General features: G+C 32.1%; 2 protein-coding genes across 5 annotated transcripts; one reads left to right on the top strand and one right to left on the bottom strand.

The window, feature by feature from the left end:
- Nucleotides 1-522: 522 nt before the first annotated feature.
- On the top strand, nt 523-18,411 carry LOC113396948 ((E3-independent) E2 ubiquitin-conjugating enzyme). Of its 4 annotated transcripts, none has more exons than XM_026635036.2 (25): nt 524-851; nt 3,440-3,667; nt 4,003-4,245; nt 4,925-5,039; nt 5,746-5,877; nt 6,242-6,378; nt 6,854-7,017; nt 7,437-7,535; nt 7,621-7,828; nt 8,275-8,397; nt 8,609-8,709; nt 8,907-9,042; nt 9,289-9,375; nt 9,548-9,728; nt 9,973-10,139; nt 10,247-10,336; nt 10,747-10,962; nt 11,337-11,451; nt 11,867-11,969; nt 13,208-13,297; nt 14,559-14,677; nt 14,889-15,106; nt 15,733-15,930; nt 16,311-16,461; nt 16,647-18,411. In XM_026635036.2, the coding sequence occupies exons 1-25, from the start codon at nt 627-629 to the stop codon at nt 16,973-16,975; spliced, it is 3,975 nt and encodes a 1,324-aa protein (XP_026490821.1). In that variant the 5' UTR covers nt 524-626; the 3' UTR covers nt 16,976-18,411. The 4 variants fall into 4 exon arrangements, with proteins under 4 accessions (XP_064071819.1, XP_026490821.1, XP_026490820.1 ...); XM_026635035.2 differs by having other exon boundaries at nt 7,419-7,535; XM_064215748.1 differs by having other exon boundaries at nt 7,401-7,535.
- A 1,944-nt stretch (nt 18,412-20,355) lies between these two features.
- Nucleotides 20,356-24,639, bottom strand: LOC113396970 (uncharacterized protein). Its single transcript, XM_026635074.2, has 5 exons — nt 24,368-24,639; nt 23,386-23,598; nt 22,137-22,393; nt 21,564-21,775; nt 20,356-21,485 (listed from the first exon to the last, which is right to left on the bottom strand). The coding sequence occupies exons 1-5, from the start codon at nt 24,440-24,442 to the stop codon at nt 20,725-20,727; spliced, it is 1,518 nt and encodes a 505-aa protein (XP_026490859.2). The 5' UTR covers nt 24,443-24,639; the 3' UTR covers nt 20,356-20,724.
- Between the last annotated feature and the right edge of the window lie 2,373 nt (nt 24,640-27,012).

The following is a 27,012-nucleotide window of genomic DNA, read 5'->3' as shown; positions in this document are numbered from 1 at the left end:
ATAATGCCTTATGTTTACATGTAACTGAATTTGAAAAGAAAATATATTGCATTTAAAAATTTTATTTACAAAAAGCTATCAAAATTCAAAATAAAATATAGCTTTTTTTCCTTCTCTGATTTATGATTGAGCGCAAAATATTCTGCCAATATTTAAAAAAACTCATATAAGTGAAAGAATGATTTATTACTTTGCTTTCATTTTATAACAGCTTTTGCTGCTATCATCTACTTTAATATGTTTTAATTTAAGTAAAAAATTACAATTTAATGTTGATGTCATTGTTGGCCATGTTTTTTTTTAAATCAGTAATCGTTTTTTTTATGGGTTCCTACCTCGATCGTTTTTTATTTTTTATTGCAAGTTTTTATATAGTTATTGTATAAAATAATATAACAAAATATTAATAATTTAATTCTAAGTATTATTGTAAATAAACAATTATCATCTAAAATTTTGCGTGAAACGTAACAGTTTTTGTGTTTTTTGCATCTTAGCCGCATGATGGCGTTTCCGTTGCATAATTATTAATTGACGCATGCGCCACACATTGCAATCAGCTGTCAGAAAGAACATAATCACGTAAAAAACAAAATTATTTGTGTCTTTAGATAATTCCCGTCAATATGGCGGGGCAAAATCCTGGATCACCGACTGATTTTCAATATTTTTACGAAGATGAAGTGTATAAAATCAACAATCGCGGCCAAGTTGTCTTCGGCCTGGTTTTGGAGAATTATGAAGCTAACTCTAGTGATCAGGAGAGCGACATGGAAACTCCTATACAAAAAGGTGAAATTCGTGTAGTCTGGCACCCTTCAGGCACTGAAAGAGTAATTTCAGAAAAATCGGTAAGTAAAAAATCAATGTAAAAGTTCTTAAAAGTCTACACTACTAGCTAGTCAGTAGCGGCGCTTTGTTACATGTTATTGAGAATTGTACAATTTCCTACGGCAATGAACCTTACAAAATATGTAAAAAATAATTTTCCATTTATTAGGATCAAAATAAAAAAGCTTTTCTTAAAATCGTAAGCAGAGGGTACAACAGGAAAGCAGTTTTTAAGATTTTATAATACTACTACCCACAGACCATGCTGCATCATCACAAAAAAATATATTAACGAAAGTAACCTAATTTTAAATCAGTGCATACACTTAAATGTGCACAGTTACTGCTTAAATTAATCAAGCTATAACGTTTTTTAGGTATGACATTAACTTACCGAAATAATAATTTATATAAAAAAAACAGTGATTAAATTATAAAATAGGGTAGGTTAGTTTATCCAATATATTAAAAAAAAATAAGAGATCATGTAAATTATATTTTCAATTCAATGTTGTATTTACTGTTGTAATAGTTTATTTAACAATAAGTAAATTTATTCTATAGTGTTGAAAACTTTTGTTCGTTTTAAAATTAAAATCATTACATCTTTGGGTTCTGTTTTATAAGGATATGTAATAAAGCCACTCATTTTTTTTCGAAATTGACGTATAATATATCTTTTAAATTGAATTAACTGCATTGAATGTTTTTTTTTAACTTTATATAGGTAAATTCTTAAATATTATTATGTACATTAACATAGAAGTACATCAATATAAATAGGTAAGATGTTGAATTTTTGCCTTTCATTAGCAAATATACGTCCTTTTTGGGTCACAATATTATACATTTCTATAATTAGATTCCACAGCTCTTTAAAATTATTATGTATTAAAAAAATTTAAAGCTTATGTCATTAAAACATTAATAAATAAGGCATAATACTCAATACAAGATTATATTAATGATAAAAAAGTTTGGATATATTATTTGTTAATTTTTAGACATGATATATATATAAAGTTAATTGTACTTTATTGAGGTACCCTGTAAATAAAATGGTGGAAAAGAGCACCTCATTTCATGTTCATGTTTCATGCTGGTTCTTCTCGGTAGTATCTAACACTATAACATAAAGCTTCAAAAGTGCTTTTATGAGTCTATTTAAACAAAGAATAATTTGAATTTGATATTTTGATTTGTTATGAATATTTTAATTATCAATTAAAATTAATTGTTCCAATTTAAGTCTTAGTCTTTACTCCTTAAAGATAAACAAACCTTATATTCCAGGATATTGGCTAACAATACTAACACCATGTAATTGTTCTACCAATAATTGGATATAATTAGTAAGTATCTAATTTGCTGTATTATTCAAATTAGATACTTACTAATTATATCCAATTTAATTTACAATTTACTTTCAAAATTATTCATAACAACTTTGACAACCCAAAAACTTTCAAAATTCCATCAATAATGTTGCATCAATTTAATGAAAAAGCTGTTTATTTTGCTTTACTCCTCTAGTGTCGCATAGAATATAATAATATAGATGTAGGGCTGTGTTGAAGTTAATCAGCAAAATTAATTATTGCAAATAAATTGGTATATATAGATGTCATATTTACAACATGTATTATTAAAATGGCCAAAAGTTGCTATATTGCTTACCTACCACTGATCAAAATTTGAATCATAAATAGAAAAATTAGACTGACAGATTTTTCTTCACATCCTTTTAAGACAATATTATCAGTTGTTAAAATATTATAAATAAATATGTGTTATTATCACTTAATTACACTTAAAATAATTGGTTATATTTTTGTTTTGAGCATTATTTCTATTTTTGTATTTGTTTTTCTTTTTTTGTTTAATCCTAAGATTTCTGTATTTTTGTTTCTGGTGTACAATAAAGTATATTAACATTAACATTAATTTAAAATATAATATTATACAATTATCATGTTACAGTACATCATAGCATTAATTTTCTTTTCTTGAACATAAAATCAATGACTCCAAGTTTGCTCATTTATTTGGTATGTTTTGAAATCTCTTTATTAGTATTTGTTGCTGTCTGAGATAAAATTATCAATAAAATTGTTTATGTATGTGTATATTTTTTTTATAAAACTGCATGATTGTAGAATTCACCTTGGATTGTGTGCAGGACTTATGATTTATTTATTAATCATCAAATAGCATATTATAACTTCAAAATTATGCATAGGTACTCAGAAGCACTGGAATTGTCATTTTATATAATAATATTAATTGTATAACTTTCTATGTTAGCAATAAAGATTCTACTGATGATAACTGGCAAGTCACTTAGTAGTGACTTTTACCAACAATTAAATTACATAGGTATGTTAATTAATACAATAATATTTTGTAAAGTTTCTTATTAAATCTAGCATTTGGCAGGTAGCAGATATATATGCTTGATAATAAATGTTTATTTTTGAAGTTATAAAAGAGAAAGTTTCTTTCAAGACTATTATGTCTTCTCAAGAATAAGCTAATGTTTATTTCCATATATAATAACTATGGCATTCAACTAATGTCTCTATTACTAGTATTTTTGAATAATCTGCAGGTTGGCTTAGCAGACCGTTCTCTGATGCCCGGTGATGTAGTCCGTCGTCTCATAGCGGGAAAGGATACGCAGCGCGGTTACTGTAGAGATATTGCGATGACAGCGGCATTGCAGATTGTAGGCACGAAACACGTCATTCCTCATGTGGCCAGTGAGAGGTTACAACCATTAGAAGAATTCACACCAGATCTTGCAGTTTGTCTTGATTCATGGGTCGGAACATCGAAGGTAAAAAACTAGATTAATGTTTATTAATGGCATAGGGACACCATAGATAGGCACCAGGGATTGTTAGAGATTTTCATCCAACATTGGCCTTCGAATCACTAACAATCTGTTTTTTTTTTGCTCTACTCAATATTATCGTATGTTGGGACTAAACTTATAAAAGTACTCAAGTTTAAAAGCAGAGAACCTTGGCATAGATCGCATCAACACCATCTACCTTTATTTATCTCTTAAAACAACTATTTAGAAACAAGTAATCTACTCCTACATTAATATTAAGCTCTTATAGATAATCATTACAAAACAACATAATTAAGAAATATTTTTTATTGTAGGCAGTGCACAGTAAACTTCGTCTAGTGTCAGCAGATGGCTCTCGACTGGAATACCCTGATCTGGATACCTGTCCACTAGAGGATTATTCGATGCGCCGTCGCCGCGCAACACCCTACTCTTCATCGGAGTTCTATCCCGGACAAGTTGTATACGGTCCTCTCGGTTCCTTGGACAATGCTAATTGGCTTAACATGACTAAGGAAATGAAGTCAGCGCGAAAACACAAAATGCATGATCATAAGGCAAGTTAATAAGTGTTTCTGTCTGGAATTTGGCATAATGTTCAATAACATGTTTTTTGAACCATATAAAATAAATGTAAATATTTTTAATATCATATTAATATTCACTGTTATAATATTTAAAAATAATAATAATAAAGAAATCTATCATTTACATGCAATTTTCGTTATCATTGTGGATCGTATCATACACATGTACATATGTTTAAACGAATCTTTGCTGATTTAATGGTCTAACAGACACGATCTTCAGGGCAATGACCTCCAACAGTAGCGGAGTGTACATTCAACTTCGAATTTATTATATTTTTTAGATAACACATATAAGCTTTGGTTGAGTAAGGTGAGTATGTACTCAGTATTAGCATTAAACATTACATACATGTAAAGCCCTCCTACCCGTGAGCCCTACGGGCAGTAGGGCTTCATGAAATTCGTTACACTCATTAGTTATTCTACCGCCAAGAGAACATTAGAAATTATTTTATTTTTGATTGATATGTTTTTACATGCATAAGGGATATAGCAACTTATATCCCATTTTTGGCGGGGAATTGACTATGTAAGCAATGGGTTACAACCTGCCAATGTTGATACGATAAAATTTCCATTTGTCTGTATGTCTTCGTATAATAAATTTGAAAAACAAAAGAAACTTATATCTCCGTTTACGTTCCAGTTCACGGTGGAGGCGGTGATGACGGAGAGCGTGAGCGTGCACTGGCAGTGCCGCGCGCTGTGCACGCAGACGTCGGACGCGGCCGCGCCGCAGCAACCCAAGTTCCTCGTGGACGGTCCGTCCGTGTTATATAAAACCTTTTCAACGTTACCTCATTTAACTTCCTTCGTCTTTACTTTTTTGTGCAGCCTGCGCCTTGGCGTGACTAGAAGTAGGTCATATACCACAGTATGGCCTTTCAAGCGTGTCCGAAATAGGAGTCACTTACACGTCGTGTACCTATTTCAGTTTTATTACGCAGGTGTAAAATAATGCAACTAACGATGTAAAGAAAGATCATAAATATAACAAAACTATTTTATTTTTAATTTATATAGTTTTTATATATATAAACGATATATATATAATTGCTATGTGTAATAAAATATATATTTTAAAGGGTTGTTACAATTACTTAAATCTACTAAAACGTTTGAAATGAGCTAATTCTTTTAATATAATTTAAATAAAATAATGAAATTTTTTTTAATCATACAATTAATAACTGTATCTGATATTGATCAATCACATTGTTTAATCAACAAGAAGTAATTTCACTTAATTTATAAAACAATAAATTAACTAATATATTATTCCAAATGAGACTAGCTGTAAAGCTAACTCTTTATATGATGCTGCTTACATGCACCAATAAATAGTTCGCGTGACGGCGTATTAGGTCAGAAAAATGGTATCTTTAGTTTTCTATCAATTTTTTTTTAATAAATTTCGTGTGTCTGTATAAAGTTTACTTAATTAATTGTTTGTAATTGACTTGCTAGGTGATGATCTGAAGAAACTCAAACTATTGAATGTGTTTGAGCCCTGTACACTGCAGGTTGGCGACAGGAATTTTCTCACTATTGGTCCAGAGGATACGTTTGTCAGCAAAAAACAGTGGAGAAAGCAACAAAGTAAGTAGTTTTCATTCAAAAAGACATTCCATAAACGTCCCACTTCTGGGCGAAGGCCTCGACTCCGTAACGTTATTTTAGTGCGGGTCCGCCATTAAACTTGTGGTTGTACTAGTTATACGACATATGTGATCTTTGTACGATACTATCTTCTGCATTAACTATATGAAACTCAATGCTGCTTGTTCGGATTGTAGCCAGTGACCTATGATTCTCATTAGAATCTCAATACCAATTTTAATTTTACTCATCTATTTGAGGTTCAGTGCATATGCAGTGTCAATTACATAATTTTTACTTTACTTGTTAAATTACATCATTGATAATGTTTCCATTTTATGCATGTAATATTTTTTTGTTGCAGGCAAATACTATAGAAATATTCGTAAACAAAGTCGACCAACTAAGAAAGCTTCCAAGACTGATACAAATTCAACGGATCACATGCCTTCGAGGCCCAAGAAACGCGCCTCTTCTCACCGTAAACTTAAACCTACTGATGTACGTCTCACTTAATCTATGTCACAGTAGTAACAAATTATTTGAATGGATTAACAAACTATGTATCATATGACCATAATCCAAAATTTTGACTGAATTAATGATTTACATTATGATTGTACATATTGATGTATAAATTATTTTTGTCTATTGATTTACTTGAAAATGGTCACCATGCTCTAATAAATTTGTATTTAATAAATACTACATAAAATGCAAATGTAGTGCCTAAGTACAAAAAAAGTAAACGCGAATTACTGATATAATGAACAGATTTTTTAATCATACAATCAATAATTTTTACAGTGTAGCTTTAAATTTGCCCCCACACATTTAATTACATAATCATATACGGGGCTATGAAATATCTTTAGCTAGTAACACCCATCGCAGTCATCATTCAATGCTATACTTGGATTTAGTTAAAAATTAAAATAAATCATCAATTAGATCTTATTAAATATTTAAATTACAGCATGGCATGGACGTAGACGGTGATAAGGAATCGCTAGACGACGCATTGAAAGCGGACGCCAACTGCCCCAGTATTAAAATCGAACCCAGCGGAGATGTCTCACTGCCCATCGCTAGTAGTCAAGAGGATACCGCCACCGAAGAGAAAAATGATTCTGGCATTAGGTATGCATTACGCTTGTACTAAATATTATGGGGTTTATTATTTTATGTTTTTGCATAAATAAAATAGCTGAAATTTTTATTATGCTCAATGAAACTAAAATCTATCTGGTAGTCAATCTGCCTGTGTGAACAAATAAATACATAAACTGTATACTTAAATAACATCTTACAAGCGATTTAAGTTTTATTTTTGACCTAAATTTTAATTTTGCAATTTTATAAATGATACCATGTAACAAATAAAATAAATTATGACGAGGTGCCCACGCTTGTAAAGGAAATAAAACATTATGATAGTAAAAGTGCGTAATTTGTGATACAATACATTTTCATAAAAATATTTTATTAATGTTACATTTATGAAGTAAATAATGAAGTCAAAGATGTTGTTGCGCGCTAAGTAAATCCCACCCGCGCAGCCCGGAACCGGCGCGCGAGGATGGCGCGATCAACGGGGCCGACGACGACGACTCCGACAACTGGGAGAACACCAGCAGCGACGGCAGCGATACCGACAGGTGACTCTCGCTCGAAGCGACCCACTCCGGTGGACCCCAGTCCGTCCGACCCCCGCCTAATGAGCTCGTTGTTGGTCGCCGCCAGCGGGGCCACCTGGTCGTCGCGCTGCTCGTCCGTGGCGTCGGGCTCGGGGCGCGGCGCGCGCTCGCCGCAGCTGGCCGTGCGGCTGCTGCGCGGGAAGCGCCTCAAGCGCGCCGCCCGCCGCGCGCCGCCCGCGCCGCCGCCGCGCCGCGCCGACCGCGTCGTGGTGGAGACGCTGCACACCACCAGCCGCGCCAACGTCGTGTGGCAGGTGGTAGCTCATTTCTGATTATCGTCATTTCCCTCTAATTATCATCCTAATAGATTATTATATGTTCGAATTGTTACAATTTTGTATAAAGTAATACTTTTTCTACGTCACGGCGTATCTAGCACGTCATAGATATTACGATTATGAAAACTTATTTATATCATTTGTTTTTCTGAATTTAAAAAGCTTCTTAATTCTCTATAGCTATTTTTTAAGAATTATAATTCAATGAAATATTAAAAACATATTATAAATGAACCATCTGCTCATTAAAACAATCTGTTGACAGTGTAGCAAGTATATGTATACTATCAGTTTGTTCAATAATTGTGCAAAGCGTCACATACAAATAAATAACTAAATATATTAGTAATATTCATAGATAAAATAATCATCTTATCAACTTTAATGGATAAATTGAAAGCATGTGTTGTTTTTAATTTTAGGATGGCACTATAGAAATGGGAATACCTTCAACTCAACTATACCCAATACACCATTTAGACGGCCAAGAATGCTTTCCGGGTGATTTCGTCGTCAACGGAGCTTCTAATGTAGAGGAAAATCAAGTAAATATTGGGACATAAAAATCTTCAACTCAGTGATGACAATTTACCTTTTGATTCTTTTTATTTATTTTGGTTATTAACACACTTCAAATATAAATCTAACCACAGAAATATTGAATGTGTATATTCCTTATATTCCGAATGTTTGATGATCCAGTTACTTTTAGTCTGGGATTAGCGACTATTGTAAAATAACCACCTTAACTTACAGTTGAACCACCGCGAATACGGTGTGGTGCAGCGCGTGGACCATCATGGACGGACCGCCATCGTCCATTGGTACCGCACCTATACCTGCGGAGATGAGCCCGTGTAAGTACTATTTATAAAAAAAAAAGTAAACATATTTACCAACACTTGTATTGTGAAAGATTAAATGAATAAATATCTTAAACTAACTCAATGGAATATGTTATTAATAGAAACTGATTTCACAAACTCCTTTATGTATATTAGAAATGATCACCCAATAAGAACATATCGATTTCAGTGATATACTATTTTTGTAGGCCTCAAATTCTACACGAGAGTGAAATGAGCGTCTACGACCTGAAAGATCATCCAGATTTCCAGTACCGACCGGGAACTGTTGTCATCAGAGTCGCTAATTTTACGGGCGAAGATGCGAACTGTACTGCCGGACAGGTTGGTAATTGAAAAATGTTATTTAGTCCGTCATTCGTGTCATGACATGTTATAGGACCACCCTATTTCAAGGGAAAGCTCACTGTTTACACGAAACTTTTATTTTTCAATCATTGCTCATGTACTTTAAAAATACATATTTATTGTGCTTACATTATTAAAGGAGTTTAACAATTTAAGCACAAGCTTTACACGTTTGTTTTGTTTTGGCAAAAAAATATATCTTAGTAATTATATTTGTTACAGGTGATAGATAATTTCCCAACGGGTCGCGTCAAAGTATGGTGGGTCGACGGACATACAAGCATGTGCTGGCCTCAGGATCTTTACAAGGTAAATAAATTTGTTTCACTTTATTTATTAGTATTTTTGGTTATCAGTCTGTTTGTTGGATATAATTTAATTTTAATTCTTTTGGAAATAATAATGCTATGTTTTCCACTTATAATGGTATAACTGTAATCTACACACTGCTTTATATTGTAAACTTTTTATTGGTTGTCAGGTAGGAGAATACGACTCGGAAGACGGCGAGCTGTGGGGCTCGGAGGGCTCGGGCTCGGAGGACTCGTGGGAGACGCAGAGCTCGACGCACGAGGCCGAGCCGCGCTCGCTCGACGCGCCGCCCGCGCACGCGCCGCCGCCGCCGCCTGCGCCCGCGCCCGCGGCCGTGCCCGCACTGCCCAGTAACTATTATTACATTTGTAGCTTGATAAGATTAAAGCTTATTTTTCAATAAAGTTCACTTTCCTTTAGAATATACCAGTTATAGTTGTTAATAATTGATCGCTTTTAATAACATACAATATATGCAACGACAATTTTAAGATATATATTTTTTAATACATTAATAAATAAATTATATAAAATACTATGTTAGTATGTTCTAATTTCCAAAAGGACCAATCAAACGTTACGAATTTGGCACAGAGGTTATACAGTGCTCGTTGGGCGAGGCTGCGACGGCGATGGCGGCCTCGGGCGCGCTGCCCAAGCTGCTGGAGCCGCGGGTGGCGGCGCACATCGAGCGCGGTCGCATGGCCATGTGCCGCCTCGAGGAGATATTCGCTAAGCATCCCACGCTGCAGAGCCAGGAGGTGACTGATATGTGCTAGATACTATCCAAGAACTTGACCGATTTAAAAGTAACGTTTTTTTTTAGGACCATTGATTTAATTACTTATCATGATTATACATCTCACAGATAATGCGGAAATTACTGAATCTCTACAAAGACTGCCGATTTTTAGACAGACTAATGGGGACAACGTTCTTCCATGAGGATCACTTTTTGGTAAATTTTAATATACGGACATATTAATATTGATGATATGAGGTTATTTTAGTTCAGAGACTCATGCTTCGATTGTAACCTAATCTAATAGACATAAAAGTGATTAAGATTTATAGCATTGCGGTAAAAATTAAACATAAACAGGCTCTTAACTCTCCTCTCTTTACCATTGTATAACATCAGATTAGTAAATCATTAATGTAATAATTATAATCGATTGTATCTACTAAATTTATTTACTTCCATTCACATTCAAAAGACAAAGATAAAATACTCATACCAATATAAGAATTTTATATTTACAAAATGTTTAAATTTAAATTAGCTAGTTTTAATTTGCATTAGTTAGTTCCATTATTTATAAATGAATAAGATTGCAATTACTTCAATTAAAGTAAAATGTCAAACAGGGCCTAATAGAGCGCGTGCGCGAGCGCGGGGCGAGTACGCCGCGCGCGGGCGAGCGCCGCGTGCACGAGCAGCTCGCGCGCCTGTTCGCGCCCAGCGACGCGCCCGACTCGCCCGAGCCGGAGCCCGGCCTCGACGACATCGCGCTGGACGAGCGGCCCGACGAGCGCCCCGCCGAGCCCCTCGTCACCGCCAACGTCACCGTGGAACCCATGGAGGTAGACTCGATAATATCATACCTGTCACCTCGAAATGCATTAAAGAAGTCGAACATTCGTAGCACAAATTCCATTCGTTATTTAAAAAGACACCTAAAAAAACCATGATCGAGTACTCCACAATACAGGGATTTTAACCTGACATTCTGAACTTGAAGTATGTGATAATATATAGATAAATTTGTACTCTACGAGTTAATTTCTATTGGGTTTATCTATATTACTTTATTAGCTATTTTCAATGCTGGTTGCATGTTAAAGCAATGAGCGAAAAAATTGTTGGCAATTCACATACTTATACTTAGCAAACTTCAATCTAATGGAACTTTGTAATTATATACATATTAAAATGTTGTTCTACTGATTATTTTCAGGTAGAAAGCAATTCTCCAAAGAAATCTCTACATTTGAATATAGATTCCATTGAAGCATCCAGTTCCGAGGCCAGTGGACTTCAAGATGGTAATCAAGATGCCACTGGCGAGAATCGTAAGTATAGAATTTTCATTTTGTTCGCTTTTTGTCTTTTTAGCTATTGTATCTGTTGAGTATAATGACTGCAAATAATAGCCCCGCCCAATTCGTGTATGTGTTCTATTACATAATCGATTTGTTTGAATATATAACATTCTTATACATTTGTCTTTGTAGTAGTTATTTAGGCAGGAGAACCGAGCAAATGTAGATAGTAATTATATTGGTAAGGTTAGGTGAAAACATAAAAAATACATTAAAATAAATCTTCAATATTCAACATTATTCAAAGTAAACATATTCAAATCATGCCTTTGCCAAATAATCTATTAACGATATGTTTGCAGAAAAAGATGTTTGATATTTAAAATTGGTCTTGAACATTTTATGTTAAACATTAGGCCTCCATAATAAATATGTCCTGTTTCAGCACCGACTGATAGCGAAGTGGAGGGCGGCTCACGAAACGTGTGTTACAAGCTGTGTTCGCTCATACATCGTCAGCTCGTCAAGGCACACGCAGAAGTCAGCCGGTACAAACTTATATTCAGCTTCTAAGTAACTTACACATAGTCATGAATGAACTTGTGGGTATAAGTATTTGTATGGGATTATGTTGAAAGTTACTCGCTTCAAACGCTTACGGGTTTCTGACGACATTCAATTTAAACATCTTATCAATAATTTTGTCTTATTTTGTAAACAATATTACTATTATTTGTTAAATATAGTTTAAATAGTAATCTTATTCACTGAAAAAAATATACGTAATTATCGTATCGACAATTTTAATTGCATTTATTGATCTCTTAATACTTAATTTATCTCTATACACATGTTTAACAATTCTGAAACTACAAGGACAAATATAAAATAGACTCTGGGCTGATTTTAATTATTTGATTAATTTATTTGTTTAACTTGCTTTCTTTAGGATTTTTATTTACTTGTCCTTGTAGTTTCGGATTTAGTCATCTACACACATCAGTTTAAACACTAAGTATATAAACGAATCATTAAAAACTTGGTATTTTATAATTATTATTTATTATATATAAACTTTTTCATATCGCAATGGAATCTCTTTTCCGACTCATCGCAGTTTAGTATTCTGAATAAGAAAATTCAAGGTTACTAGTAAGTAACTTTGCCAACGTAAATTCATTAAACATATTGAAATATGACGTTGTATTAAATTTATTTTATAAAATAGAATTAAATAATACTTTTATCAAGAAAGTTAACTAAGTAAGTGTAACTATCAAATATATTCAGATGAGTGAGTACATCAAAATGCTTATATATTTATCAACTCATACATTATATTTTGAATGGGCGTAGACTGAACTCTACTTCGTGTTTTTTAACAAATCAAAAATGATCTCTCATAAATAGTTAGTAGAAAAATTATTTTCTTTAAGCTTTAAGGTGTCACAGTTAATTTGATATATATATGCAAATGAAATTCTTTTTATCTGTGTAATATTTATATAAAGTAAATAAAACTTAAATTCACTAAAACAACATTAAAATTAAGATCACTGATATTTATTACAAAGAATATATATTTATTTTTAGGAATTATTCAAAGTTTTTAATTTCATTGTTTCTTAAATAATGATTTAATAAACATAGAGTTTAATTAATTTAGTTTGGATATTTTATAATAAATTAAAACAGATAGTTCAAAGACCCAGACAATATTTAATAAGTAAAATTAAATTGTATTAGTATAAATTTTAAACAATAAAGAGGCATTTGTTTTCCGCAGGAGAAGGCCGCAAGAGTTGGCCGATTTCCTTAACAGCTTAATGAACGGTCAAAACCCTACTGAAGAGAAGTTACCCTACCACTTTTCAGTGTGAGCCTTTATTTGTTTCTGTTTCTCCCTCTCCTTTGTAATCCTTCAAGGAGTCTGTACGTATAGAAATAATTAATATCGTTGAATTACTTATATTTGTTTTTAATTTTTTAATTTTGGTATATAATGAATTTGGTAGATGCTAATAAGTACAGATTCCTAATCTTTTTGCTATAATTTGTTTTTAGTTCTCCTTTTGTTTTTGTTAAATGCCTTAATGCGCTATATGTCACGATACAAGCATTGATTAGTTATATTTTTTATGTGCAAGTGTTGCAATATGTAAATGTTTGCTAAACGAAAACCTTTTTGAAATTTTAGTTTTATGAAATTTATTGCACAGATTATACAATTGAACTCGCATCACTTATATTAAACAAAGATGTTTGTTCCTTTATTATTTTTTGTTCATAAATTAATAAATATCTGTTCATATTAATTTGAGTCATCTCAAAAGTATTTATAATGATATTGTTTTTGTTTTTTTATTCTTCGCTCAAATGCAATATTTTAACCATTCATTGATCATATTTAATTTTGATATTAAATTATTTTTAAATAAATTAATAATAAATGTATGTAAATGAAATGTGAGAAGACAAACTTAACAACAGGTTTAAATTTCCCTATGGTGTTTTGAATAAATACTTCGAATAGAAACACCTTTAAAGGTTTTTAACATACATTTGAGCAGAATCTATTTTTTTTTATTTTTACACCCAAAGTAGTTTAGAATAAAATTCCCATTTAATTTCTTTCTTTTTATCTCATAGATGACTCTTAAAAGTGGTAATTTAATTTCTCTGTTTATCCGATATATTTGATTGTGGATTTGAATATATTCTAGAACCAAACGCGTAGTGTATTTAATATTTGTTTAATGTAAGTTATGCGGTATTTATAATAACCCTTGTAAGTTTGAGAGTACCATTTTATTTGCATGGTTTTTAAGAAATAATTACATTCCCTTTAATCGTGTTATGTATTTTGTATGTGTGTTCTATAGAATCTGTTGAGACTTTTATGATTGTAATGATTATAAAAATAGTTATGGAAAGTGTACGTAATTGAGACAAGTTTAGTTTATAGAGACATCTGATTCTTGAAAGAAATAACTCATTGATATAAAAAATATATTTTTTTTAAATCTTTCTTTTAAATTATTTGGAATCATCTTAAACAATTTCAGAAATGTTTACATCAAATCATAAAATATAAAACAAATAATACTTTTTATTAACATAGTATATAATTTTTCCAGACAATATGGGGCATTAGTTGTGAGCATTGCCGATCAGGTCAAGAGGGAAGATGTTAAAACTACGAGTAGCGACGCAAAAGACGCTCCGACTGTTACTGCTCCGAAACAGGAAGGAAAAGGTAATGTACATTTATATGCTTATACATACATCCTCTAGACACATATAAGTAAGTCAGGGTTCCACCAACTCAGCATTTATTCAACTGCTAAACAATAGTTTGCAATATTATAAACCGTACCACATAGATAACGAACGATTGTATTAAAGTAAACGTAATGAATATAATTGAATATAATCATGCATTAATGATATTCTTGATTCGACCATAGCGCCTACGACAGAAACGGCCCCTCTGGCAACGGGCGAGCGCGACATGGAGGCCGAGATGGCGGATCCGGAGGTCGGCGGGGAGGGGTTCTGCGTGCTGGAATCCGCGCCCGAAACGCATCGCTTCCGACTGTCTATGCTGCAGCCCTCCGAGCCGCGGACCTTCTACTCGGCCGTCAAGAGGGAGATTAAGCTGCTGAAGAGTGATCTTCCGCCTGGGGTGAGACATTATAATTATTGAATATTATTCTAGACTTCGGTTAATCAATATCAATGGCACCTATAATATAATGAAATTAGAACGTTCAAAACGCCATTTTTTCCCAAATTCATAGTGAATATCATAGATTAATTAAGCTCTAGACCAATAATATCGCTTCAATTTGGTTTCAAATGTTGTTTATTTGGCTTTTCTCCTCTTATGTTTAGAATAGAGTCTTATTGTGAATAATTGTCATAATAATAATGATAGGTGTAATCATAATTATGGTTTAAAGTATTCATATTTATTAATTGCTGACAATTTTGAATTAAATGTATCGCCTTAGCTTTATTCCAAGAAATGGTTAATGAAATTAATCTATAATGTCTGTTTCTGTTTTTGTTTGAAAAATCAAATAGACTTATTTAGAACTTAGAACTAAATGTATACATTTTCTTTTTCTCAGTAAAAATAATTTACTCTCTTCGTCTCCCTTTTTCCTTAAGCGTTTCTATTTAAATGTTCAAACTTCAATATTGGAGGAAGCCAACCGACCAACGACTGTTCCAAACTATCGTCATCAACACCAGCTAACGCACAAGAGTTCCAACATGAGTTCGTATCACAACCGTCTCGGCACGCAGGTGTGGGTGCGCGGCTACGAGGACCGCATCGACCTGGTGTCGGTGATGATCGCGGGCCCCGACCGCACGCCGTACGAGGGCGGCCTGTTCGTGTTCGACGTGCAGCTGGGCGGGGAGTACCCGCGCGCGCCGCCGCTCTGCCACTACCACTCCTACTGCTCCGACCGCCTCAACCCGAACCTCTACGAGGACGGGAAGGTACGATCCTCTCTCCGATTCGACAACAAATAAATATTACATTAGCAGCCTGTAAATTTCGTTGAAATTAGACACATGCAGGTTTCCTCACCATGTTTTCCTTCAGCGCCGAGCACGAGATGAATTATAAACACAAATTAAGCACATGAAAATTCAGTGGTGCTTGCCTTTGAACCCCAAAATCATCGGTTAAGATGCACGCGTTCTAACCACTGGGCCATCTCGGCTCTTATAAAATAAATATCATAAAATAAAATAAATACAACATAAAATAAACAATCTTATAATTAAATAAATATATAACGCTTTATTTTGCACGAGATTAAAATGTCATACATTTTGTAGATTCTTATACATTTTGCATCATAATGTCCCCCCAGGTTTGCGTGTCGCTGCTGGGCACGTGGTCGGGTCGCGGAGTGGAGGTGTGGGGCAAGGACAGCTCGCTCCTGCAGGTCATCGTGTCACTTCAGGGACTCATCCTTAATGCGGAACCCTACTTTAACGAGGCTGGCTACGAGAAGCAAAAGGGTACGTTGTTTAAAGCTCTGATGATATGTTTATATCTCATGTCTACGATATTCAGATAAGATATAAATTTAAAGCAATGTGATATATATAGACGTCATTAAAAGTGACCTGTTCTAAAGGAGATTCATTTATTTATCGTCTCATAGCTGATAGGAGAATATGGCTCAAATACCTCTCTAATCCAGGTACCCAACAAGGTAGAGAGAATTCGCGCATGTACAACGAAATGGTGCTGCTGAAGCTCGTTCAGTCCATGACGAAGATGCTAATGAACCCCCCGGAGCCGTTCCGCGAGGAGATCCTGCAGCACCTGCGCAACTCTGCCGCCAGCCTGTGCCGGCGCGTGGAGGGGCTGGTGGCGCTGTCCAACGGCCAGCCCACCGACATCGCGCCGCCCGACTACCCGCTCATCCCGGCGTCGCGCGGCTTCTGCCTCACGCTGCGCTCGTCGCTCGAGTCGTTCCGCAGCGCCCTGCGGCGCCACGACATCGGCGTGCCGCCCTCCACGTTATAGCCCCGCATGTAGCACTAGTTAGCTTTAGAAAATTATTTATATCCTTACATTTGAGATGCCGATCGATTAAATATGTATAGTATTTATAGCGTGCGGATTCATAACGATGTTTGATATTCATGTTTAAATTGTTTTTTTTTTCTTTTTTTCTATGGTATTCAAAAACTCTCGCTCTCTTCAGTAAATGAGTAAAACTATTGAAATTGCGACCACGCACACCTGTAAATTACTATATTGTATATTTATTATTGGCACTCTTACATAAAGCGCGCCGAGCGCAAATTAATCGCAAATACAGTACAGTTAAATGTAATATTAACGATGGGTCCGACAGTTCAGCTAGTTTCGTTCACACACTGCGTGCCGTCTCGTTATGAAAACAAAAACTTTCGTAGTTATAGTATTTATTGTGATGTAATTTTTCGACTAGGAATATTTTAGAATTTCGAATCGGGCGCTAGTAGGTCTCGTTCCTGTTTTTTATTATTATTTTCACGAATTTAAATTAATGCGTCTATCCATTAGATTGCATGAAATTTCGAATTTGTTGTTCATATTGCTAGTTAATATGTAACTAACTCCTCACGAATGTATTTATTGAATTAAATTCTAATTGGAAAGTTCGATCTTATGCGAATTAATATTAGACATATTTATTATAGATTATTTATTTTGTTAAAAAGTAATGCATACTTTAATCGAACTTATTTTAGTACGTTAGGTTACGAGTACTTATTGAAACCACGCCGATGCTTATGCTATTCGTATTTATTATGTATTGTTTATTATAAAGACAGTTTGTTTTAGTTTACGAGTAGTGTATATTTGTACTGAATATCTATCACACGTGTGGTACTGTCGTCGAAACCAATTTTTATTGTTTTAATGTTTGAATGAATGCTATGTGTATCTCATTAATGTTTCAACGTGTGCGTTATGTTGTGTGATTATTAAAACGTTCACTCATTTTTATGTAATTATAATTTTTACTTGTTTTTTTTTTATAAAGAAAAAAATTATATTGTAATAATAAATTAATGAGTTTATTCCAAATAGTGCTTTTGTATAACAAAAAAAACTCGAAAATACTTTAAAAAGACGATTGTTCCTCTCTGTTACCAATGCTTTAAATATTCTCTAGATCTGTCGAAATATCGTTTTGAAATGAAACAAATGTTACCCAGTGAAAACGTGCTCATAGAAATATTGTCAAAATTGCAACGTTTCGAATTTATAAATAAACAGTAACTTTAATTTTCCTCGTTAGTACTTCTAGTATTACGTACCGAGTGTAAAGCGCTGCGCCGCCACTTGCACAAATACGATGTAATTTCATGCCAAAGTCAATTGAGCTATGAAAGGCTTTTCTGTCGCTTGTGTACGCGATAAGTGACAAATATGTGTAATGATGATAAATAAATAATTCTTCAACCTCACATTTTCGTTTATTTTTATATATTATTTTGTAAAATATAAATTCACAATTTGTTATATACGATTTAAAAGGCTAAAACGTATTCTACTTAAACATTCAAATATAAAAACCTACTAATAATTTATTTCTAAAAAAAATAACAAAATCGTAATATTACTATTAGTATAGTATTCAAAGCATGTAATGATGTTCTATAACAATGTATTATAAATATTGTTTAATTGATATTATTAGAAAACTATAACATGGGTACTAAAAACTATTAATATATTTATGGATAAACTAGTATCCGATAACGAACCCGTGATAATTGCCATGGTCATGTACCCGATAGCATATACCTGTAGACCAATTTTCATATTTGGAATTCTAAGCATAACAAACTTAATTATAGTTAGATTTCACATGGTCAAAATAACCTGAACACTTCTATACAATTCTATATTCCTATACAATTCTATATTTGAATAGCGCAATTATGTATTTAAAAAATGTTGGTCTAAGGATCGAGGTAGAGGGGGTAACACTTATTATAGGTTTGATAAGCAGACACTCTTGTGTCTTTTAAATTAAAGAGAATATCTCAAGGCAATTCTAGTAAGGATACTATGCCTAAATAAAACTTGTAAACATTTTGTTCATTTTAGGACTAATAAGTAGTTTTCACTGGAAACAATTTACTTACAAATTTAATTATTATATCTAAAAAATTAAACAAGTACAAAATTTTAAATATTTTACAAGCTTTTATTTGGCTACACCGAATTTGTGCATGGGTCAAATGGTATTTATTCAAGTCCTCAATCGTTTGAGTTGAAATTATGCACACAATGGCTCTGTTGACAATACGGTAGTATTTAATTCAGTAAATGGATGAAAATAAAAGCTTGTTTTATTTTATTAATTTATATATTTATTATTTCCTGTAATATAATATCAATATTTTATATATAAAAAATAAATTAATTATTATAATGTAGCGAATTCAATCGACCTGTGAAAATCAATTCCTATTTATTGTTAACAAACAAAATAGTAACGTCGTTATTGCAATATTAAGCGATACCAAAAAATATATTTAAATAACTTACAAAAAAATTTCTAGGCCACGCAAATGTTTAGTACATCAAATAAAAAAGGTGTGATTCAAAAGGAGATCATTTTGATTGTAATGGAACAGTTTTTTAATATATAAATCTCTACTACTAGAATATATTATTACAAATAAATAAATCAATACCGAAAATTTTGTTAATACTTTATCTATTTCTTATACAATTTAGAAATACGATCACTCTATTATTGTTACGTGATTTATAAAAATATACTTCTATGATTATAACTATACATTAACATTATTATTATCAAGTTTATAAAAATTGCAAAATATAAAAAAGTATTTGGTATTTTTAAGCATCTAGTGAAGTAACAGGAACGAGGAAGACAATTCACATTTGACTCGACATCAGACTTCACTGTTTATATAATATATAAAATTCAAGAAAAAGTATTGTCTAAGCTGTCACGCAGAATCACAATCTAAGATTTACAACATTTTATACACATATATTTTTGGGTCGGTTTTATAACAAAGTATGATTTTGAATCGATTTATATTATTTGAATATTTTTTTTTCATTCCAGTAGTAATACGTTTTGTTTTACGGATTTGGATAATATTTTGTGAATTTGGAAAGGCGTAGGTTTTTCACTTTTTTCATTTTTTATAAATCTATGCTATATTATGAATGCTCTCCGCTCGTATTTATAATATATTTTATTATTTATTAGTAAAAATTATATTTATATGCTGCGAAATATATTTTTCTCGTCATACAAAGCTGCCTAGAGACAGCACATTTATTTGCAAGCATCGAATGATTAACAAATTAAGTACATATATAAGGGCAACGAGTGCGAAGGTAAGAAGTTGGTTAAAATTATTTTACCGATAAAAGACTGTGTTTTCAAGTTTAGTAGTAATTTGTTCTTCTAATAAAATAAGTTGACTAAAATTGATGATTGTATAAAATGAACAATTTATGCGATTGGTTTAAGCTATGTTATGTTTTATGTTGTTACGTTTAAAAGTCACATTTTAAATACTGAAATCACCTAAATAGATTTATACATTTGAGCAAAAGTTAAGAAATCGCACATTTTATATAAAACGTTCTTCTATATAAATCAATCTGTCGATTGATAATTAAATTGTAAAAGTAATAACGATGAACACACGGTATCTATAAAGCTTTAAAACACTATAATATATATTTAATAAAAAAAACAAAAAAAATTACTCGTTGAATTAATGTCATGAATTCCTCTCAAACATATTAACCGTTACCAATATGACGCACATAAAGGACCACAGCAAAACGAATATGGCCCACGCGATATTGGAGAAGGGACTCTTATATCTATTGACAACCCCGAGCCCTAATAAATTCGTACAATGTCGTCTCGCAGAGAGCACTAAGAAAGTAGGTATCATATATTGAATACCGGTACCGGCGTACGATCCCGTAAATTTAATCAATATACTTATATCCTGTAGGAAGTACGTCAACAACAGCGGCGGTACCACAGTGACGACGGGAAACAATAATTTCCTGAACACAATGTTATACGAGTCCAAGCGGCTCGTGTCTAAGAACAGACTTTGTAGATTATTCCTTAAAGTAATAGCTATTATTGGGAAACTGGTCGACAGGGTGAAGACCGGGAACAGCGCAAGGAAATATTCTACGATTTCTAATAGTATATTGTCATTGTCCGTCGGCACGAAGTTAAGTGTATACAAATCATTTAACGTTGAAAACGCGAACGCTCCCGTGAATGCCAGAAGGAGATAGAAGATGCTTATGAGTCCGTAGTCAAGAGCGAGATGGAGTCCTAGACGACTCTTCCCTCGTATCGGGCTTATGAGTGCCGGCAGCGAATGGTGACACATGAAGGAGTAGACGCAGGCTCCGAAGAGAGTGGGTATCCCTGTGAAATCGAATGCCGGCGGCTTCCCTTGAGGCCCGTACACTATGAGCAGGTGTATCGCCATCGATATCATGATGGCGAAAGCTGAAAATATATATTTTAATTATCGATAGGTTACCATAGACATACAAAATTGACCATAGACATTTGTTCGAAACTTACCGAGCCATCTCATGCCAGATGTGAACAGCTGTAAGTACTTGGTCTTTTGTACGTTGAAGAAGACAAACGGTCCCATTGCTCCAAAGAACGTAAGAAGAGCGACCCGATAGCAGTCGAAGCGGGTGTACGTCGATGTGAAGTCAGATGGAGAGTTGAAGCATGGAAGAACATCCCAATTTGTTGTATTTGTTACATTTGACGGCACTGTGGAACTGTAAATGAAATAAATTAAACAACTTAAAAATGAACCTCTATTAAACAATGAATTAAAATAATGTATACATCCATGTGATTTTAATAAATATCTGCAGTCTTTCAGTAACTATCCAAGTTTTTGGGTTGGTTTTGGTCAAATTTGGAATTTACTCCACCATGCCACTTCAAAGTTTATTGGTGGATATATATATATGTAAGATTGTATCCCGACACACTCAGGTTTTCCTATAATGTTTTTCTTCATCACTAAGCACGAGAAAAAACCAACAATTAATTAAGACACTCAGGTTTTAAAACTAGGCTCTTTGATTTAACAAACTTTATTTATTATAACTTCAGAATGATTTCTTTCCTTACCATATAACATCCATTAATGACTTTGAAACTGCTGCTGAATATATAGACAGGTCTCCGTATAAATATACACAAAGAGTGCAGTAAAACATTGTTCTTCCCACTTTACTTAGGAACAGGTTTGCCATTTCCCCTAATTCAATACATTTATCGAGACTGTAGTAACGGGATGGGATGGACTCCCCACAAACAAGGGGATCTTCTAAATCACCGTAAGCATGGGATGACATCCCTTCTTCATCAGATTCGTTTTCTTGGACCTTTAATGTGAACAGGAAGTAAATATATGATTTATTTTTCTTAAGAAACATTATTTTTAATTGACAACAGTAAATATTGTATTCTAGTTGTGAACTATGCTCGAGTTTTAGAAGTTGGTCCTCAGATTTTTACCCTTAAAAAATAACTTATGTCCATTCATAGAGTTCAAGTTTATTTCATACTAAATTTCATTAAATTCAGTTCAGCAATTTGTCTGTGAAAGAACAACAGACAGACAGAGTTTAGCGTTTATAATATTAGTATTGATTACTAGAGTGATGCAATGTTGTTTTCTGTAAATATAGGCTTTTCTATTTTATAAATTTATTTGTTGTGGTTGTGGTAATTATGATTTAATGTTTTAAACATTAGAGACCAGCTTGGCTTTCACCTTAACATAATGATTAATAAACAATTATCATTTGCTGCTAATTAAAATTTTACATATTATTTGCATTAACTCAACCTGTAATATTTGATAGAGATCTATTGACTCTAACAACTTGGTTATTATGTCTTGTCAATGTATAAGATCATTTAGATAACTGCAGAGGACTTTTTTTCAAACATATCCAATGATTTAACAAATGATTTTGTCATAAGTTGTGACTATTCAATGTCATATATTTATAATTACATAATTTACGTTTAATTTATTAATCAGGATGTTCAAATGTGATAAGTATGGATTTGTATAAAATACTTCCCTGTGTAATAATAGTACTGCATTGAAAATATACAATAATAGTATGAGTAATATTAACAATATGCAATTTATGTATTTGTATATGAACTCTTAGTAAACAATCTATCAAATTTATTGGTTTGTGAATGTGTGCAATAACATAAAGAAATGAATTGCTTTAATTTATCCAAAATAGTTGTTGATGAATGAGCCTACGACTGTTTTCCTATAACATGAAAGTTATTTAAAATTTTTCGTTTTTTTTTCAATTTATAACATTTTCACTTAAACATCTGTGATACTTACACTGTTTCTTTTAATTAATTGTAATCTCTTCCATTTTAAAACAGCGTTTGCACATGCCATTGTTTCTATCACATATGTAGCATTCATAAAGCTCATGAATGCTAGGAAGACCAGCGATATTGTACTGAGACCCCATCCTGCTCGGGCAAACGCTGCAGGGAGGGTTAGGGCACCAGTCCCTACTATCAAGTTGAAAATGTAAATTAAACCAACCTGAAAGAAACAAAATGTTAGATTCAATAATTACAATCCTGCAAGTTAAATAAAAATTATTAATAAATTCTTCAATATTAGTCTTAAGAATTAATTGATTATGAATATTATCAAGCAATTACTTTAAATACAATATAACTTATTGGTTATAACATAATTAATTTTATAGTTTGGGTAAAGAAATTTAGAAAATATTTTGCTAACCATTTAGTTTTTTTAAATAATTCAAACAAGTGGTACAGTTGTGTTTCATAGTTCCTTATAATTATCATAATTATTTTATGAGCTTTCAAATTATGTATTTTGTTTATTAGGTATTTTATTTAGAATTTTTATATATAGAAAAAATCTACAAAAACTAATGTTAAGTTCACTTACAACAAATAATAAAATATCAACTATCAAAGTAGTTATTAGATAATATATATTTGTATTGATGATTAGAGAAATCAATGAATAAAGAATATAAATTATTATATATTTAACATGCTGCAATCAATATTTTAAAAAAATATGACTAATACAAACAAAGTTGTTTTAATAAGAAATTATAAAACAAATTTAATTTTCATTATATTAAAATAAATGTGTTTACACTAACAACAATTTAAAAAAAACTTTATCACATCTGTTTTAAAAGGTGTTAAAAAAAGTTTAAACATCTGTTTCAAACTTTTTTCAAAAACTCACCAAAACCAGAAATGCGTATAAGTTTAGTGCCTATATAATAATATCTTTAATATTTGATTATATTTTTATTATTACTTACCCATACGGAATATTGATCACCAGTTTCGGTGATCGGCATCGTTACTTTTTTTATTATCCACGGGCGACGAAACATGACACAGACTTCCAACACGACATATTTGTAAAGAAAAAACAAGATAGGTAGCCTAAAAAAAATTACTGTTAATTTATTTCTAAATTATGCTACGGCAGCAAAAAAATTCAATATGTTCGAACTATTTCTTTATCTTTTGCTGACATCGAATCCGCATATATTTTGACATTTCGATCATTGTTGTGTTGTTTGTCAATACGAGAAACTTCAAACTAATGTCTATTTCTTTTCATTCATCTATTCAGGGCTGCCATCCCTTAAAATGTTTACCTAAAAAAACTATTTTTCTTATCAAATAAATTAATAACTGTGTGACTTGTTTAATCAAGAGAAAAAAAATCTTTAATTTTCTGTTGCGACATTGCAATAATAATTTTAAGAAAAATCTAAAGATCGTTTTCCGATTTTGAAGCTACGCTCATGTTTTAAATTTTTATTTTAGGTACTATGCATAAAATCATTATAATCTTCGCTAAACTAGCCCTTAAGGATTATTAAATATTTGAATATTATTTTCAATCAATTCCACTTATAATTTATTAAACATCATTCCATTCTTTCTTCATATATTATCTGAAAATAAAATAACCGAGTATTATGCAATAAAACAATTTAACTATAAGTTTTTTTATAATTTATGTTTACCCACGATACTAAAAGAACAGTGTAAGAGATATTTGTAGGTTTCAAAATATTGACACTTTACATAAATATCACTAGTAATCATATATTTATGTGTTGAAAAATGAGGGTAAAGATAATTTTAAACATTTGATAAATATTGCCTTTTACGGTTTGCTTAAGATATTTTAATAAATGTTTGCAATCATATGCAGCATGTATATATAGACAGCAAGTGTCATTGCGATGCATTGACTGTTAAATATGTATTCAGAAATCGCCTAATTTTACTCTATATATACTTAATTCGGAATAGGTAAGTTTTCTTTATGTCATAGGGAGCAAACTGGCAGGATATTTGCAACACCGAAATGCTTGTGGGTGCGCTCAGCGCTGCCGTTCTTTAAAAAGAGTCGGTCTATGCCCATTATGAAAAATGTATAATGATTATAGGTACTTGATGTTTTAAAAATAACTTATATATAAATTTGAGTCTAACATTTTAAAGACTATATAATATTAGTATCGTTTCAATTATGCGGATGGCGACGAAAAATATTTTTTATTTCTGTTTTTTGATTTTAAGTATTTCTGTATTAACAAACATTTTCTTACATCCTACAAGGCAAGATGGGTTCGAGTAAAGATTATTTTATTATGTCATGTTGAATGGAGAGAGAGGACTTTCAAACTTTATTATAGCTATCTTGCCTAGGATATAATATATCTATAGCTATTTCGCCAGCATTAATATGGTCTATATAATAAGTATACATTTTTACCAGAAATTGGCAAAACTCTATAGTTTTCCACAAGCAGCCTAGTCGTTCTACAAAATCTTAATATTTTTTAAGGAGTCAGGCCTGCCACCGAATTGTTCATCATTACCACCTGACAACTGACATCACTAAGTTTTAAAAGACTTGTCAAGCCCAATTAAATTTGTTTCAGTAGCACTTAATATCAGTAATATCTTAATACATATAAGTCAACAAAGACTCAATGATTTCGCTTAGATAATGTACCCCAATGATACCCAGATCCAGAGAGTATCGCAGTTACACAGTAGCTTCGGTTTTTAACAAACTGCAAAATATATATACTTAACTATATACCTATTTATGTTATAGTTATTTATTGTTCGAATAAATATATTGTCTTTGATAAGGTATTTCCCTATAAATAATCAAATTATTGTAAGAATTATGATAACGTGTGTACCGCAGACAAGGTCTTTAATAGGTATTTAATTATTTCTTATAGTTTGGTAGACCGTAGAAATGGCATAGGTTTGACCGAAACCAACTACATAATATAGGTACCTAATATAATTAATGGTGCCTAATATAATGAATGCTGATATAAAACATGAATTTATTTTAATTGAGAGGTTTTATCGATAAGCGTCTATGGACTGATTTTAATGAAGCTGTTATAATAATTATTATTAAGTACATACATACAATATTCTCCAGCGCTATATTTTATTGTTCTACCATTAGGCCTATTGTATGAATACGATTAATATTTAATACATAGCTCTACAATCTATAATCGACTGAACTAGCAAATGTCATCGATTGCATTATTATTTCATTTTAAAAGATGTACTTTAGAGATATTCATTGACAGTGTATAAAAAATAATAGATTTGAGAAAATCGAGGTGCTCATTGGTTCAAAAATGTACAGTTATTACTATCGTAGCATTTTTCCAGTTCAATATTCTAAAAACTGCACAGCAATGACATTCCTGTAATCTTATACAATAACATTACAAGTTCATAATAAATAACATAATACAACTAACATCTAAGTCGTCGTGTACTCTACGGCTATACGGTATTTATGTATTATACATTATATTGTAATAGGTATATATTCAAAGCCAATTGCTATTACCCGACAAAATGACAGAGACAGAAGCGGTTGTGTATCTTTACCGTTATT

The sequence above is a fragment of the Vanessa tameamea genome, chromosome 9, assembly GCF_037043105.1.
Source record: "Vanessa tameamea isolate UH-Manoa-2023 chromosome 9, ilVanTame1 primary haplotype, whole genome shotgun sequence".
NCBI lineage: Eukaryota > Metazoa > Arthropoda > Insecta > Lepidoptera > Nymphalidae > Vanessa > Vanessa tameamea.
The sequence above is the reverse complement of the archived record's forward strand: the minus strand, read 5'-3'. Positions and strand labels throughout refer to the sequence as shown.